Below are 17,118 nucleotides of genomic sequence, written 5' to 3' on the forward strand. Positions count from 1 at the left end.
CGCTAGAACACTAGTCAACGATTGAAGAGATCAACGGCAAAGTAGTCAAGCTTCCCAGGTGGTAATCTTAATTTTGTGGCTGCGGAAAAGATGGAGGAGTGATTGGTGAGGAGGACCGGAAGAAGATGAACTCGAGCATGTGTTTCTCAATTTACAAAAAAGAGGTTGAGACCTCTTTTTTAGATACAGCAAAAAAACCATGGTTTTAGATATACCACGGTTTGTAAAACTAAAGTATTTGTTCAAGCCAAATACGTCAAAGTATTTAAAATTGAGGTTTCTACAAAAACTATGGTATTCTCATAAAACTACAAAAAATACTTAGCAGCCAAATGCAGCCTAAACATTATCTCTTTGTCGTTCTCTTGTAATCAACGCCTCACCAGGTGAAGTTATATGTGATTTTATAAGAAGACTGGAACGCCTAAGCAAAATCTCTTTGTCATTCTCCTGTAATTAGTGCCTCACTAGGTCGAATGTCAAAAGCATGTCTTAAAACTGGCACGACAATGTTGGTGTCCTAGTGTATCCTCCATCCATCTAAGGGTTGCCCTTTGCCTGTTCTAAGCGTGTACTCTACAGGTTGTCCACCGACGACGTCCCTTCTCACCCAGACAACGCGACTTCCTCCTCATTCCGCGACTCTACCCGTCATTATCTGTCGTCGAAGAAGCCCCCTCTTACGTCATGTCGACCCTTTTCTCGTGGTCCTCCGCCGGCTAAGCACCTCGTCCCTCGGCCTCTTTCGCCCCTCAGCGTATGTGTTTGTCATTGCCCGCCACCAAAGAAGCCCCTCCGACACTGATGGCTCGTCTGTTGATGCCCTTCGACACCAACGCCCTATGCTAACGGAAGTCCCACCAGTCAGAATGGAGTGATAGTCTGTGTTCCACCCTTCCTCTGTTGGCTCATTTCCTATGTGTTGTCCTTCCTTCATTGACTCCTTTGCATGCTCAATGTCGATGATAAATGGTGGTAAGTGCTCAAGTCTCCACCCTGCAATTTTGGTGTCAATTTTGGCCATGTAGGATCTAGGCAGTGAGCTCATTTGGTATTTCATGTCTGGTAGTCATCTTATCTGTGATGAGTTGACAATGCACCATGATACATCATAAATTCATAGTCATTTTTAGCAATTATAAACAAGTTCGTTGTTTTTTTAAAGGGTCAAATCTATTATAAAAATTCACCGAAAGTACAAATCGCCTCAAACAAAATTAAAATTACATCGAGGTCGATGGACCACCGAATGACCATTGCCGCCGCCAGAACGAACCGCCGACGTGCCGCTGTTTCCGCTCCCATACCGGAGCTTGCCTGACCTTGTCGATGACAGCCGAGAAGTCTTCGTGCACGTGCCCCTAAGGACCAGCGCCCTGGAGCCGCACTCGTCGCCGTTGAATCCTTGAATCGATTTGAAGAACCGACACCAAATATCGCCGTTGCGTATGCACAGCAAGAAACCCTAACCTCGCCGCCCCAAGGAGCTGGCAGGGATCTATGCCGGAGCTCTGTCTAATCCATCCCAACAGACGAACTTGAGGAGGATTGGAGCCCGGAAGACTGACTCGAAGAAGGAGCGCTGCCATCCGTCCAAACGCCATCCCTGCGAGGACTAAAACCCTACCTATCTACTAGCGGGAGTAGACACCAGGATTCTCCTCCCCGCCACCGGCCGCCGGAGCGGCAGGCGGAGGGGAAGCGAATCCATGGGCTCGCCAGCGAAGATTGAGGGGAGGAAGGCTTTCTCAAGTTGCCTTGGTGAAGAGGAAGAAAAATTACAGTGTGTGTTTTTCTTCATGATTCAATAATTCCGACAATAATTTGCTTCTGTAATTGTGTCAGCGTCATATTGGCTTTATGTTTGTTTCCACCCGTATATGTATTCATACTTTTATATTCATTTCCGCTTCTGCAAAAAAAAAAGAAAACAGATGTGGTAACACCCACTTTCATTTGTTCCCACTTTGTTTTCATCCCTAATTGCAGAGAACCTTAGAACTCTTGTCTGTCTGACTTGGGTCAGCATATTTTGATGCATAGTTCTTCAACATGTCACACCATGATAATAAAGTTTGCGGTATGATCTATGATCTTGATTGCTCGATAACATGTTACATTTCATCCAAGTCGGTTGTTCTTCAACAATAGAGGAGGGAGGCGACTGCGGGTGACAACAGTAGTATACCTAGCCATGGGATTGAAGAAGGGCAAACAACTATTGGTCGACAGTGCCACATATACTATTAGTTTCACTGGGTAGAGACGATGGACAAAACAAGGAGATGGGATCTAAAAGAAGATGGAAGATAACCGGGTTCCGAAATAAGAATAATAGAAGGGGCATGTATTAAAGAAGAAAGAGCAAGTTCTTCTCTTCTATTTCAGGGGAGAAAAGGCCATGTTTTGACGAAGGGCAAGATTATTGATGTCTTTTGGGGAGGAAAATTGTGTATGTGTACTTAAGCCAATGAGCGAATGTTGACTTGCAGAAAAAGAAAAAAAAATCAAGAAACTCTTGACTGTTTCTTGAACCAGAAGTACTAGAAGCCGTTCAGCAGTAAGCGTATTTTCACCCTGGATCGTATTTTCACCCTGGATCAGATTTGGACTGGATAGATATCCCTGACCCAAATAATCCCCAGGGATCTGCCGGCCGGCCGCCCAGGCAGGTTTTGACTGCACCCTCCAGCTCCCCATCGCCATCCACTTTCCCAAGCCCACCATAAAACAGCATCAGTTCTCTCCGATCTCCGCCTCCCACCTCCCCCGCCCGCCATGGATCCGGCGCCGCAGTCCCACCCCATCCTCTCCTACGTGCTCTCCCGCCTCCCCACCCTCTCCAAGCCCAGGCCCACCGCCGGGGCCGACTTCGACATCGAGCAGCCGCCGGTCCACACGCCGTCCCCGCGCTCGCCCTCCGTCGGCGAGTTCGAGCTCGTCGAGCGGATGCCGGGCCTCCGCCACGCCTCCGTGCTCCACGCCATGACCCGCGCCGTCGCCGACGTCTCCGCCGCCCGCTCCGCGCTCCAGGAGCTGGGCCCGCGCCCCGACCACGAGCTCGTCGACTCCTCCCGCGCCGTCGTCGCCGCCGCCGCCGCCGGCGACGTCGCCCCGCGGGTCACCGAGGAGGACCTCGAGGCGTGCCGCACCGTGGTGCGGCTCGAGGAGGCCCACGAAACCTACGAGGCGCTGCTGCATGAGGCCGAGGGGAGGCTCGAGAAGGTCTACCGGTCGGCGATGGAGGGCAGGGACCTGGAGGAGGCCGAGGGGAAGGATGAATCGGCGGCGGGCGATGAGGGTGTGGCTGTGCAGGAGGAAGTCGTCGCCGTGCTGAAGCAGGCCCAGGAGGGCAAGCCGGTGGAGAGCGTGCTCCTCGTGGATCGGCAGCTGCGCTACCTGCCCGAGGCGTTCGGAAGGATCCTGGGACTCCGCGTGCTTGACGTATCACACAACCAGCTACAGGTGAGAAACTCGTCATCTCATATATTTAGATCTGTTTATTTAGAGCCCATGTAGCACTATACGATAACATATTCTTGGATGAGCCACACACACAAAACACTTGTTCTGGTATGCTTGGCTAGGATTAGGCATCATTGTTATGGCACTGTGTGCACATATTTCCCGAGCGGATGATTCGAATTATGGGCTTAATAGTTTGGGTACTGATCTGGCAGTAAGGATGGTATACTAGCACTTACTTGTCACTTGTCAATTAGGATCAGGTACGAGGGCGAGTCTGTATACTATTGTTTTGGCATATTTGTTACTGAGTTATTCCAACGCCTTATGTGCTAAGGTTGTATTGCTGAAGGCGGAGTTCAGATGGAGAAAATGCTAAAAGTTATGCAAGGACGCCGAGAAGTACTCACTCCGTCCCAAAATTCTTGTCTTAGATTAGTCTAGATACGGATGTACTCCCTCCATAAACAAATATAAGAGTGTTTATATCACTAAAGTAGTAATCTAAATGCTCTTATATTTCTTTACAGAGGGAGTACCTAATACTAAAACGTGACTTATGCATCCGTATTTGGACAAATCTAAGACAAGAATTTTGGGACGGAGGGAGTACTATTTATGTTAGAACAAAGAGAAGTACTATCTGTGTTTGTGTTGGTTGCAAGTTGCAACAATCAACTGAAAGAAAGTAGGGTTTGGCATTAGCTTTGGTTTGATTGTCGGTTTGGCCTAGGCTATGGAAACACTAGTGTTGACTCATCAAGGGTCACAAGTAGTGCTTTGCGGTCATATGCAAGTTTTTACAAAGTAGAATATATCAAATTGGTAGGAGTTATGAGGTAGGTTTAGCTTAGCTTGATTTCCTGGAAACCTTGCTTCGGTTGGAATTTGGAGAATCATCGATTAAATTGGGGGAAATTAGTACTTCCATATTGCTTGCTCTTACTGTTAAGAGATTTTTTTTCTGATTTATATGGTTTATTTTGAACTTCATGATCCATCATAATCATTTAACAGAAGACATGACACATGCTAGTTATAAAATGCTGATTTTATTTCTTCGCCATAAAAACTCAGATCTGTTTATCAGCTATAATTCCTCGACAACTGCAAGGCTGCTGTATGGTTTACAGAGGTAGTACAATATTGTACTGTTGTTCCCTAATTTTGGGATTTCACTGTGCTTGTAGGTTATTCCAGATGCTATAGGAGGGCTTGAACATCTTGAAGAGCTCCGTCTTGCTTCTAATGCCTTGGTTTCTCTTCCTGATACTGTTGGATTTCTGTCCAATCTGAAGATTCTGAATGTGTCGACTAACAAGCTGAGAACACTGCCAGACAGCATCTCAAAGTGCAGGTAGATACTGCTCCTTAAGTTCCCCTTGGGTTTGTTAATTACTAGCTGTATTCACTATTCAGGAGACTGATACTTCACACTCCAGGTCGCTAGTTGAGCTTGATGCAAGCTACAACGGGCTCACATATCTGCCAACAAATATTGGCTATGAACTGATTAATCTGCGAAAGCTCTGGGTCCACATGAACAAGCTGCGATCTCTTCCATCATCCATCTGTGAGATGCAATCACTATACCTCCTGGATGCTCATTTCAATGAACTCTGCGGTCTGCCATCTGCCATAGGGAAGCTTTCCAGCCTTGAAATCCTCGACCTGAGCAGCAACTTCAGCGACATGAAGGAGCTCCCTTTCTCATTCGGTGACCTGCTGAACCTGCGCGAGGTTGACCTCAGCAACAACCAGATCCATGCTCTTCCCGACAGTTTTGGCCGGCTTGACAAGCTGGAGAAGCTCAACCTGGAGCAGAACCCTCTGTCCATGCCACCAGCGGAGGTCGTGAAGGAAGGTGTAGACGCTGTGAAAGAGTACATGTCAAAGAGGTGGCTTGATGCGTTGCTCGAGGAAGAACAGAGGAGCATGGCGGCGGCAGCAGCAGAGAGCCCGCAGGCGTCGACTCCCAAAGCTTGGCTGGCGCGCAGTGTCTCGTGGGTCTCGGACGTTGGGGGGAGCCTTGTGGGCTATGTCAGTGGTGGCCAGACCAAGTCGGAGAAAGACTCGATCCTCGACCAGCAGTTCTGAAACCTCAGTTTCAGAGGCGATCGAGTATCGTGTATGTATATACCAAGTTTACGGAACTCTCGACCTGGGAATCACTTTGTGTTCCTGTTGACTCGGAGAGATGCACAACCTTACAAGCCCCTGCCCTCCGAGGCAGGCTTTGGCGTTTATTTTCCCATTTTAACTCCATTTGAGGGTCATTTCCATCGAAGGCCCCCGGTTGTGTTACTGTCCAATAATAATAGGGCTGAAACTCGGTATACTTGCTTTACATTTTGACTGTTTGCAACGGAAATTATGCACTTTGTTTGCTGAAGCTACATTTATTACTGCAAACTATCTGTCTTGCTAAGATGCCACAAAGCTTTAGAAACTTGCCAGGTTTTGTGTCTGAGAACAGACTTCAACCCTGTCATTGCCGAATGCCCTCAAATTTGTGAAGTCATACAGTAAATTTTTCGGCTTTGAAAACTAAACGTACTACCTATGTAACTAAATATAAGGTGGGTTATTTAGTTCAATGCAAAAACATCTTATACTTTCTCTGTCTCATAATGTAAGATGTTTTTTGACACTTTTTTAGTTCAATGCAAAAATATCTTATACTTTCTCCATCCCATAATGTAAGCCGTTCTTTGGCACCACATATTAGATCCGTCCTATAATATAAGACTTTTTTGACACTACATATTGAACACGGAACGGGATACTCTAACATTAAGAAGGAATGTTAGAGAAACTACAATACCCTAACTTGTCTTCTTTCAATTTCTATGATTAAGGCTAAAATGATTTAAATTAATTTGTAAATTACAGATTTAATGTGTACATTTATAATCATTACATACAAACAAATTGATGGTGAAATAAAATTAATTATAAATTATTTTTATCTACAGTAAATAACAATAGTAAATAATCTGCTAAACGTCTTTAACATTTCTTCTTCATTTTACATTATGATAGCACTGTAGCGCTGTGACTTTACTTCTCTAAGTTAGAGGATCTGGCTTCATTGGACACAGCTGATAGGTAGGTCCTTCAGTGGTTGACAAGTGATAGTGGGGTTTTTCGTGAACGAGATAATAATTGCTTAGGAACAACAACTTCGGGGATCAGTTGACTTGCATCACACGAATTCCGAACAGTTGTGATAAACTGTAATGCTTTTGGTTTTTAGTCTGTTGGGCACTTTGGAATGAGAGGAATGTGTGTCGTATTCCTCTCATTCCAGAGTGTCGCATTCCGACACGCATTCCTCTCATTACAAAGTGCCTTTCAAAATGTCCAACGGACTAACATCTTCGGTGGCAGCATGGTGGAACGAACGTGGTGGTTTGGTAGGAGTCAACAAGAAGGCCTATAATTCTTTGAAGATGTTAGTCTGTTGGGCACTCTGGAATGAGAGAAATGTGAGGGTGTTTCACAACAAGGCCTCCTTGCCCACACACGTTGCGTCAATCAAAGCGGAGGCGAAACTCTGGGTACTTGCAGGGGCAAAATCTCTCGGTAGCATTTTACCGGGAGAGTGATCCCTTTGTGTTTTTTATTGAACCTTTGTGGTCATGAAACAAACATTTTTTTGTTCTTCTCTTCTTATTTAATGAGATGAGACAAATCTTTTGCGTCCATTTTAAAAATATTTTTTTTGCATAGTGTTGAATACTCCCTCCGGTCCTTTTTACTCCGCGTATTAGATTTGTGTCAAGTCAAACTTTGTAAATTTTGACCAAATTATGTAAAAATAATATCAACATCTACAATATTAAATATATATGCTACAGAACTACATTTCATAAGGAATCTAACAATATTTATTTGGCATTGTTAATGTTGATACTTTTTTCATAAGTTTTGGTCAAAGTATAGGTACTTTGACTTTAGACAAAACTTATATGCAGACAAAAAAGGATCAGAGGGAGTATATAAATTTCTAGGAAATGGTGCTGACATGAAACATCAGGTGTACTGAGCTATAGTGTTTTTAGCTGCCTAAATTTCACTTGCACGCGTCCTTGTATGCAGCTGCTTTGACCAGTTTATCCATTTCAGCAAGCTGTTGCAGCGAAAGCTCGTGATTGTAAAAGTATCGCATCCACGATTTTGCTATGTATGTACCATAGATAAAGCCAGATCACTCGGCAAACGAAGGTGTATTTCTATTACTCTGAGACTCTCAGAGCATCTTTAATAGATGATGTAAATGTGAAGATATAAAAATAGGTGTTGTATAATTTACATCATCAAAAAATAGTTTTTACATCTTCAAAAAGACCCAACACTTTCCTGCAAAAAAAAAAGACCCAACTCTAACAGATGGTGTAAAACGGTAGTGTGAAGGACAACTTCAATAGGTGATGTAAACTGAAGATACAAAACCGGTCGGCCACCGCGCGACTGCTGTTCGCCTGCTGTACAGCCGCTATTCAACAGCCGCACAAATTCAAATAAAACATCCGATAATGAAGTAAAAAATTGCACATGTCCACAATATCAAATTACTACATAGTTCATCAAATGCACACATACAACATAGTTTTGCACAATATACAAACAAATAAATGAAACTAGGTGGCTCTCTTGCCATGATATTTCCAATACTCCTCCATCAAATCCTTCTGAAGTTGATCATGCGAATCGGAGTCCCTAATTTCATTGCACACCTTCATGAAGCGTTTGATTCGCTCCTCTCTTCTCATGGGCATAACGCGTATGCCCATCAAGTGATAGAAGGTGTAATCTAAACTCTGTCCACGTTCATTCTCAATGATCATGTTATGCATGATCACGCAAGCAGTCATGATATACCAAAGGATTTTTTGATCCCAGAATCTAGATGGTCCTCGCACAATAGCAAATTGGGATTGCAAAATCCCAAAAGCCCTCTCAACATCTTTCCTAGCCGTCGTTTTGTGCATTGTGAAAGATGAGTTCTTTCTTACCTTGGGATTTTAAAATTGGCTTGACAAAAGTACCCCACCTAGGATAGATGCCATCCGCAAGATAGTACCGGTAGTTATATGTGCGGCCATTTGCTTCAAAGGTCACCGGTGGTGCTTCTCCATTTGCTAACTTGGCAAAAAGAGGTGACCGGTCGAGGACATTGATGTCATTGCAAGATCCAGGCATGCAAAAACATGAATGTCAAATCCATGTTTCTTGATCGGCAACGGCCTCAAGAATGATTGTGGCATCCGTCCCACGACCCTTGAACTGTCCATGCCATGCTCTTGGGCAAATTTTCCACTTCCAATGCATGCAATCGATGGACCCTAACCCACGAGCCTTGTTCATCTCCAACAGCCTCTGAGTGTCCTGAGGATTGGGAGCTCTCAAGTACTCTGCACCAAACACTTCTACAATAGCTTTGCAAATTGTTTGGCATAGAAGATAGAAGTGCTCTCTGCCATCGCGAAGTTGTCATCAATGTAGTTTGCAGGAACACCGTAGGCCATCATGCGCAATGCGGCAGTGACCTTCTGTTCGGTGCTATGTCCGAGCAACCCTGCACAATTCCTCCTCTGTTCGAAGGATCGATCATGCTGCTTCACGGAATTGCAAATGTGGATGAACAAGTCTTTGCACATTCTAAACCGGCGGTGAAAGTACTTCTCCGAAAAAACGGGTGGTGAACCAAAGTATTTGCGCATCCACCTGTTCTCTTCGAATGAACTCACGGCCATAGACGGAACCACCGTGCTTTTGCTTCTTCCCCTTGTGCATTGCCACTAGCATTCAATGTCCTCTTCCTTGTTTAAATCAAATTCCTCATCCGACGAGGAATCCTCCACGAAAGAGGAGTCACACGAGCTCATCTACAATGCGGAAAATCACCGTTAAACTACTTTCCATCACCAACAAAAAACCTCAAGTTTCATCTTTTTTTACCTTCGGGAATTTCGTCGAACACCTTTCTTGCGGGGTGGACGAACTCGGCCGGCTTCAGGTTGGGCAGCCGTCGGCGGCGACTGCACAGCACAAGAGATGGCCGCACGTCGTCGGGAGCTCCGCACGGTAGGCGGGCGGCTTCAAACGGCCGGAAGAACGACTGAGGGTCGCGGCCGTCTGGCGGGCGGAGTGGCGCGCCTCCACTAACTTCGGCGGGGGTCTAGGCTTGGATGAAGCCTACCCATCGTAGACCTCGCCAGGGAAGGTTATAGGCCATCCGCAGCCGCTGGAGAAGCTTCGACTCGGCGGTGGCCGAAACTGAATCGGCGGCTCCGGACGGCGCGTCGGCGAGCGGGGGTGGCGGCGAAGTCATCGGCGGCAGACGGTCACGGGAAGAGGAGGGAAGTGGCGATTGGTTGGACGCGATTTTATATCTCCTGAAGTTGGAGATGCAAATTTGCACCGCGAAGTGGTACAGAATAGACCTATGGGAGGCAGAGATGTAATAGAATCTAAACAAGGAAGAGCACTTGCCATTCGTTGGTTATTAGAAGCATCCCAAAAGCGTCCGGGTCGAAATATGGCTTTTAAATTAAGTTCCGAATTAGTAGATGCTGCCAGAGGGAGTGGGGGTGCCATACGCAGAAAGGAAGCGACTCATAGAATGGCAGAGACAAATAGAGCTCTTGCACATTTTCGTTAATCCATGAACATCTACATTGTCTGTTGGAGCAGCGTTTTTAAGCCTCGAAGATGTAAAAGATAGTTATTTTTGCATATACATCTTTTATTGGAGATGTTCTTATACCTCGGAGATGTAAAAGATAGTTATTGCATGTACATCTTTTATCGGCGATGCTCAGACGTGGGAGTAGTAGATTATAGAAGAGACGTAGGAGTAGTAGATTGGAACATTACTGCCGGATGCACAACATTTGTGTGCATTAGAGCAACTCCAACAGCTATCCGGAAAGACTGACGTTTACTGAAAGGGAAAAAAATCTCTCGTAAAACATCCATAACTTTAGGAGATTATGTAAATTAAGCCCTTCTTTTCCTCAGGTTTACAAGAAGATGATCGAACCCCGCCTGTTACTTGACCACGCCGGAACCTCGCCGCCGCAGTTAGTCTTTTCAAGGGAGGTGTTGGAATTGCTCTTACTCCCGTGCAAAATTTCATGAGGAAATAACATTCGATGTTCACAGGGCAGAAGCCAAAATGAGCACACTTTCTTGCCTGTTTGTAGTCGCTGTTTCTTCATACAAGCAACCATAGTTGGAATACCTGGGACCAGGAAGCTCTAACCAACAAGCAGTTTATGAGAACCACATCTCGTATAAAAGAGCACAGCAACCAACTGATTGAGAAGCACACGAGCGACAGATATAAACATAGCATACTCATAAACCATACTAGCAGTTCGCCTGATAAGGTACCCTGCTTACACGAAAGGCAAACCACGGTGCACGAGCGACCACACACCATATTTCACCGGAGCGCCAGACTATTATGGTCCTGCTTACTGGCTGCTACTACTACTACTGCGGCTGCAGTGCACTGCATTATGCAGCATCACTTCAGTTCGTCTGGTTATTCCCGCATTACATTATACTAGGTACTACTTCATCTATATCTAGGTTACTATTAGGCAGCAGCGCTCCAGCAGATGAGCGCAGGAGGCCATCACCGCTCCTTATCTCTGGAAGGAAGATCGATCCATCGCCACACGCTTCATGGAACTTCATGGTTCTTGCTCGAGCACTCCTTCTACATCTGTGTCAATCATCAAAACCCTGACGCGAATAAGAGTTGAGAATTAAGAAGGATCCTAAATTAAGATATTCTCGCGCTACACATGATGAGTAGTGGTGCATACCAGTTCCTTCAGCTCCGCAAGGAGTGGGTCCCATTCATGGAAGCCGCACAGGTCATCCACCGACTTCTGCAGATCATACTCATTCTGCCGAAGCACCTCCTTGTTCAGGTCAACCTGCCTGAAGCCCATGTCCGCCAGTTCCCTCAGAAGCTTCTCCTCCATGTTGTTGTTGTTGATGGTTTGATCAGGCAAAGGCATGCTAACAGGAGCGACATGTGAATTGACAAGAGTAGGTGCTGGCAGAGGTTCCGGCACACTGATGGGCTCCGGCAGTGGTGCGGCTTCAGGTGCCGCCACACCTGTAGGCATCCCTAGAGCTTCAGCAGATGAGGCGTGGGGATAAATGACGGGTACTTGAACTGGTTCATCTGCTGCCTGGGTATAAGCGATGGGTACTTGAACTGGTTCATCTGCTGCCTGGGGATAAGCGATGGGTACTTGAACTGGTTCATCTGCTGCTGGTGCAGAGGGCACAACACTTCCAACCGCTTTGGGTCCCTTTCGTCTCAGCGTGGCAAGCACCTCACGCAGAGGTATGCCATCATCGTCAGAGTCAGATGCAGAATCTGAGGTCCAGGTTGCGGTGCTGCCTTCTGCAGGCAAGCTCAAGAAGTTCACTGCAGCAGTTCCCTTATTGCCACTGGTCTGGACAGGCTGTTGCACCTGCACACGAATTTAGCAGGCAAATGATCAGATGTGTAAACAAACCATGTGGCCACTTGCGGAAGAGAATTCTACAGTCTAATGAGGCTATACAATGGATGGCCTCGATGTTGCAGGGTTGCTGTCTGCAGGCAAGTTCAAGTCTATTGCAGCAGTTTGATTGTCACCGGCTTGAACAGGCTCTTCCACCTGCACACGATATCAGCATGCGGAAGGTCATGAGGGGAGGAACATCAAGGCTGACAAGGAGAGGAGCAAGTGATGGCGGAGTAAAAACCTCAATAAGAACCCAAACTTGCTGACCAAATTTCTGTAGGTCTGGCGATGTTAGTCTCCAGTACGATATGTACCTACCAGGTTTCGCAGGTGAAACAAAGTCAACACAAACATCGATTTCTCCATTCAAGGGGAAACCAGCCTCTGGAATCTGAGAAGTTCAAACGGAAGTTAGACTTTATTACTGTCCAAGATGCATCCATGTAAATCTCACATCCACAACATATTAGCAAATAAATTATATGTGGTTAGTAAGTACCGCTAATTTCACTAAGCTTTGGCGAGCAAATTGATCTCCACCAACCCAGGCAAGGTGGGTTCCATAAGGCCATACGATATTTCCATTGTTAAGCATGCACCAAATCTTACGAAATGGAGTTGATGGCGCCATTCGTGTTCCATCAGGGACAGTGAGATCCTTGACGAAACGGCAGTCAAGTTGGAGGAACCTCTTATCCTGAGAATTGTCAAACGGAAGTAAGTGTAAATATTATGTTACTATCTCACGTTTAGTATATAATCATGAGTATGAACAGACTGATCTGATCACCTTATTCAGGTTTCTCAATCTTTCACTTACTGAGAGTGGCTTGTCCATTCTGGCATATTCAGCCTCATTGCCCATGCGATAGAAACAAGCACTGCATAGATCATAGTTGTACTTGCTGCTAGCAAAGAGAAAAATTGTCAAGAGAACAATTGTTTTCAAAATCCAATGAAAAATAAGATATGAATGAAGGACAGAATTACTATTTAATTGTAACTAAAATACTTACACAGTGGACTTGTAGCGAGGCCCAACAATAGGTGTCACCCCACAGCCATCACATTCTACCCATTTATGAACCGACTGCTGTGGGATACCATACCCACTGTATGAACCAAATGAGTAGGGATCTTGATAAATTCCATATGGATTAACTGCGGAAGGCCTACTGAAGCTAAACTGATTGTAGTCATAGGCAGGTGGAGGAGGGAATGCCTTCTGCAAACCATGGGTTGGAAGTGAACAGTAAGGGGGAAGTCTCGGAATAGTTTCGAAGGTCGGCATTGAACTGGGTGGAGGGCCTCTGGGGGCAGGGAAGGCTGAGCTTGAATCACCATTGATCTTTTTGATATTCCCAAAGGGCGTATAACCGTTCGGAGAACCAAGAGTAGATCCACCAGGAGCAAATGAAGGAACAGGTGGCACCGAAGAAGACACGACAGATTTCCCCATACTTTGGGCATGTGATTTCCCCTTACTCAGGGCATCAGTTCTTTTCTTATGATACAAGAGTTTTCCACCAGAACCGACTAGAACCGATGGAACCCCAATTGAAGTACAGCCTGGCGCTTGTTGAACTTGAGCATTGGTCTTCTCAACTAGCACACTCTTAAGACCAAGTGCTCTAGATGATTTAGCATGTTGCGAATGTGAAGCTGGAACTGTTGCAGATTCACATGCATTATTATGTTTCATGTCTCTAAATGTTTGTGGATTACCACTAGAGGAACCAGATGAACTGTCAGAGAGACCACTGGTAGGTTCCATGCCGCTCTTGGGTGTCATCAGTTTAGCAATTCGATCCAGCAAGTCACGCACTGGTGGTGCCGATGATGCAGCTTTAGAGCGCAGCTCATGTGATAGTTTAGCAAGGACGGCAGGAACTTGCTCTGGTACAAACTTCAAGGCTTCATCAATAGCTGATTTCACCTGAGCTAGTTGATCTTCCATAGCTGCCGACATCTTAGACCTGGAATTCAAGGCTTGCTGGTTAGGCTGAGGTGCCCCGGCAGTGCTGCTTTTCAACTGAACATCAATCCTAAGAGGGTTCAGCTCCTGACTAACAGCAGCATCACGTAAATCATCATCATCATCCAACATCACAACATCTCCATCCTCATCAGTATATGTGAGAATAAATTGCTCCTCGGGGCTGAACTTAAAAGCATTTGCAATCTTTGACTGAAGGGCAGCAAGATTATGATCTAAGTTTGAACCATTCACCGAAGCACTGAACCGCTTGAGAGTGCCACCATAGTTGACCTGAAACATCAACCAAACGTAAACTCAAATATTAACAAGAATGATGTATGACTGGAACTACAGAATAATGCGGAAGGATTCAACAGGTGGCACAAAGAAAACATATCCCTAGAACAAGTGTGTGTTGTTCCTATGTTTTGTTCTGTTATTAGCCAGTTAAGGACAACAACAACAACAACAGTAGCGGCGGCAGCAGCTAGAAGTATAATCCTTAGAGATGGTGGAGATTTAAAGGAAGAGTGACAAGTGTACAGTCACACTACCACAGTACGCATACTATGCACATATAAGAACACTACTAGGTATGAAGTTCGATGACACAGAGACAGAAATATATCACTTTGGTGCTACTAAATTCCATACACAAAATAGCACATGAGAGATCAGAAATCGACAGTGGCCTCCAGTGCTCTGAAACATAGATTAAAGTACTAACATCAAATACGAACACAAAGCATCTTCGGTTATTTACTAGCAGCATCAATCGCCCAAACTGTAAAGTGCAATCTGAACTCTGCACCAAACAGCGCAATCCCGTCAGTTAACCCGTCAGTTAACGGGTGAAATTATCTCCACGGTTTTACAATGGCGAACAAGATCAGAGCAATCTGACCTCAGATACACCCATAGAGAAGAAGAAAAAAAAATCCATTCTTCAACAATCAGATGGAACACAAAATCCCACCACATCCCATCATCTGTAGCAGACCACGCCCCCCATCTCCAACGAATGGGGAAAAGACCCCCGACGTCAGTGTCCAACGCCATCGCGACCAGACGGGACCTGGGCCACAAGCAGCGCCCGGATCGCTCTAAAATCTAGCAGGCACAGAACCCCTCCTCGACTCCCGCACGACGAAACGCCAAACCCTACGCGGAAAGAACCGGAAAAAAACGGCACTCCCCTCATCCTCCCCGATCGAACACCACAACGCCGTCACCACACCGCCAGGGCACGGGAAAAGTACCTTGATGACGAGATCCCGGGGGCGGCCGAGCGGCACGAGGCCGCGGAACGACGGCGGCGTGCCCTGCTGAGGCATCATGGCGCGAGTCCGCGGCGGCGGGGGCTTCCGCGCAGCCCCTGCAAGCCTCGGCTATGCGGCCGGAGAGGCGGAGACCCTGCGCAGTGGAGCTGGGGGGAGGAGGCAGTGCGTCGGCGGTGGGGGTGGGGGTGTGTGGCGTGGTGGGGAAGATGAAGAACGGAACAGGGCGAAGCTCCCTCTTTTATCGAGCCCTTCCGTTACCTTCGATGGAAAGGCTGGGAGTGGAAACTGTTGCGCCTTTTCGCGGTAATTTTGCGGCCGGGTCCCTCGTGGGACGGCGGGCCCAGAGGTCGGTGAGAGAGGCGGGTTGCTCGCGTTGGCTGCATGCGGGACAGATCACGGCTTGTTTGCGGTGGGGTCGGGCTATGTGATTTTTGCGTTGGTCCGGGGTGAGACTGTAGTTTTCCATGGTTGTGCATATCCGCATCGCCGGGGCCCGTTGGGCAGTTGGGCCTCAATATATTATTGTTCCTCTTAAGTCGGTAAGTACGTACAGTGCTGCCGTATATAATAATAGTTCAGGTCGAGAAAAAGTAAGTACGGTGTATAAATAATAGTTCGTGTCTTAAAAAACTATAGTTCATGTCGTTGTGTCTGCGTATTGGGAGAAAACAACAATACTGGTCCTTGGAAAGGATCACAACTACGACCTTTGCTTCCTGGAAGGGATCAGCCGTCGGTCTCTGGCCCGTGGGCCACGCTCTGTAGCCTTTGTTTTGCCGCTGTTCCTGAATTGTTATATACTCCTGGTTGGAGATGCTGCTGCCATAATATCCTGGTTGGAGATGCTGCTGCCATAACGGAACTGATGTGCGAACGACACAGCCTTGCACGACAGCAGGACGATGCCCGATCCAGCCGTCGACTTCACTTTACTAATATGCGTAGACGGACTGATATAGGCTGTCGTTCACACATCGTCTGAACATCATCGTGTGCATAGCAGCACTCCTGCCATAATATCCTGGTTGGAGATGCAGGTATATCAGTTTTTCCTTCGTGTCGTGCAAGTCGGAACGGGTTCCTGTTTCTTAGGCCAACTTCACCGCGCGACTTCAAACGGACATCCGATTTGGCCGGATTTTATAGCGCCGATGGGTTCGTTTATGTCCGCGTTTGTCTGATGGGTCGTGAGTGCGCCCAACGCGCGGCCGCACCCCAAAACCTGTCCGGGATGGACGTGAATAAAAAAAAACTTAAATGAAATGACTAAAAAAGTAAATAAACGCAGTTAAAAAAACATAAAACATATATAGGGGTTACGGCCACAAAACAGTCCAGTTTCTCAGTCCACTTAAACGGCCCAGTTTCATAATTAACATAAAACCAAAATAAAAAACGCCTCCTGCGTGCTCCTGCCGCGCCCGTCGATCCCGTGGCCGTCGCCGTCGCCGTCTTCACTGGCCGCCGGTGTCGTCGTCGTCGCTGACGAGGTCGACGTAGTCCGGCGGCGTCCACAGGTGGGCCGGCGGTCCGTGGTGCACGGGGGCAGCGGGCTAGAAGGTGGCCGGTGCCTGCACCACCTCCTCCCGAGGCGAGGCCTCCCGCTCCGGCGACCGCGGCGGCGTGGGGCACCAGTTCACGGTCCCCCAGGACGGCCCCGTCGACGTGCCGGCGAAGAACGACGCCCGCCGCACGTCGTGCTCATCGCGGAGCCAAGTGTCCCACAATGGCGAGTCGGGGGCGTACCTCTCGTCGTAGTAGAGGTCGTCCGGGAGGAGGCGGCGGCGGCGCTGGATCTCCTGGCGGCGCGCACCGCACGGCCGCTCTGCGGGACGGGCGGGATCGGCACGCGGTC

The 17,118-nt window shown here is 47.1% G+C and overlaps 2 protein-coding genes across 4 annotated transcripts; one reads left to right on the top strand and one right to left on the bottom strand.

The window, feature by feature from the left end:
* The first annotated feature begins 2,714 nt into the window (after positions 1-2,714).
* Positions 2,715-5,857, top strand: LOC123053634 (plant intracellular Ras-group-related LRR protein 3). Its single transcript, XM_044477145.1, has 3 exons — positions 2,715-3,465; positions 4,656-4,822; positions 4,908-5,857. Exons 1-3 carry the CDS (start codon positions 2,779-2,781, stop codon positions 5,560-5,562), a joined length of 1,509 nt encoding a protein of 502 aa, XP_044333080.1. The 5' UTR covers positions 2,715-2,778; the 3' UTR covers positions 5,563-5,857.
* Positions 5,858-10,812: 4,955 nt separating this feature from the next.
* Positions 10,813-15,507, bottom strand: LOC123053635 (protein NBR1 homolog). 3 transcript variants are annotated; one of them, XM_044477148.1, is made up of 8 exons: positions 15,243-15,507; positions 13,022-14,274; positions 12,826-12,910; positions 12,505-12,702; positions 12,247-12,396; positions 12,063-12,158; positions 11,307-11,969; positions 10,813-11,223 (listed from the first exon to the last, which is right to left on the bottom strand). In XM_044477148.1, the coding sequence occupies exons 1-8, from the start codon at positions 15,318-15,320 to the stop codon at positions 11,209-11,211; spliced, it is 2,538 nt and encodes an 845-aa protein (XP_044333083.1). In that variant the 5' UTR covers positions 15,321-15,507; the 3' UTR covers positions 10,813-11,208. The 3 variants fall into 3 exon arrangements, with proteins under 3 accessions (XP_044333083.1, XP_044333082.1, XP_044333081.1); XM_044477147.1 differs by having other exon boundaries at positions 10,813-11,203; positions 12,796-12,910; XM_044477146.1 differs by having other exon boundaries at positions 12,796-12,910.
* Between the last annotated feature and the right edge of the window lie 1,611 nt (positions 15,508-17,118).

The sequence above is a fragment of the Triticum aestivum genome, chromosome 2D (genome assembly GCF_018294505.1).
Source record: "Triticum aestivum cultivar Chinese Spring chromosome 2D, IWGSC CS RefSeq v2.1, whole genome shotgun sequence".
NCBI lineage: Eukaryota > Viridiplantae > Streptophyta > Magnoliopsida > Poales > Poaceae > Triticum > Triticum aestivum.

Coding starts and splice junctions, on each gene's coding strand:
- LOC123053634 (XM_044477145.1), top strand. CDS start 2,779: ATGGATCCGGCGCCGCAGTCCCACCCCATCCTCTCCTACGTGCTCTCC. Junction 3,466..4,655: donor TATCACACAACCAGCTACAG/GTGAGAAACTCG, acceptor CTGTGCTTGTAG/GTTATTCCAGATGCTATAGG. Junction 4,823..4,907: donor GACAGCATCTCAAAGTGCAG/GTAGATACTGCT, acceptor TTCACACTCCAG/GTCGCTAGTTGAGCTTGATG.
- LOC123053635 (XM_044477146.1), bottom strand. CDS start 15,320: ATGATGCCTCAGCAGGGCACGCCGCCGTCGTTCCGCGGCCTCGTGCCG. Junction 14,275..15,242: donor CCCGGGATCTCGTCATCAAG/GTACTTTTCCCG, acceptor TTGATGTTTCAG/GTCAACTATGGTGGCACTCT. Junction 12,159..12,246: donor AAGTTTGGGTTCTTATTGAG/GTTTTTACTCCG, acceptor TATCGTGTGCAG/GTGGAAGAGCCTGTTCAAGC.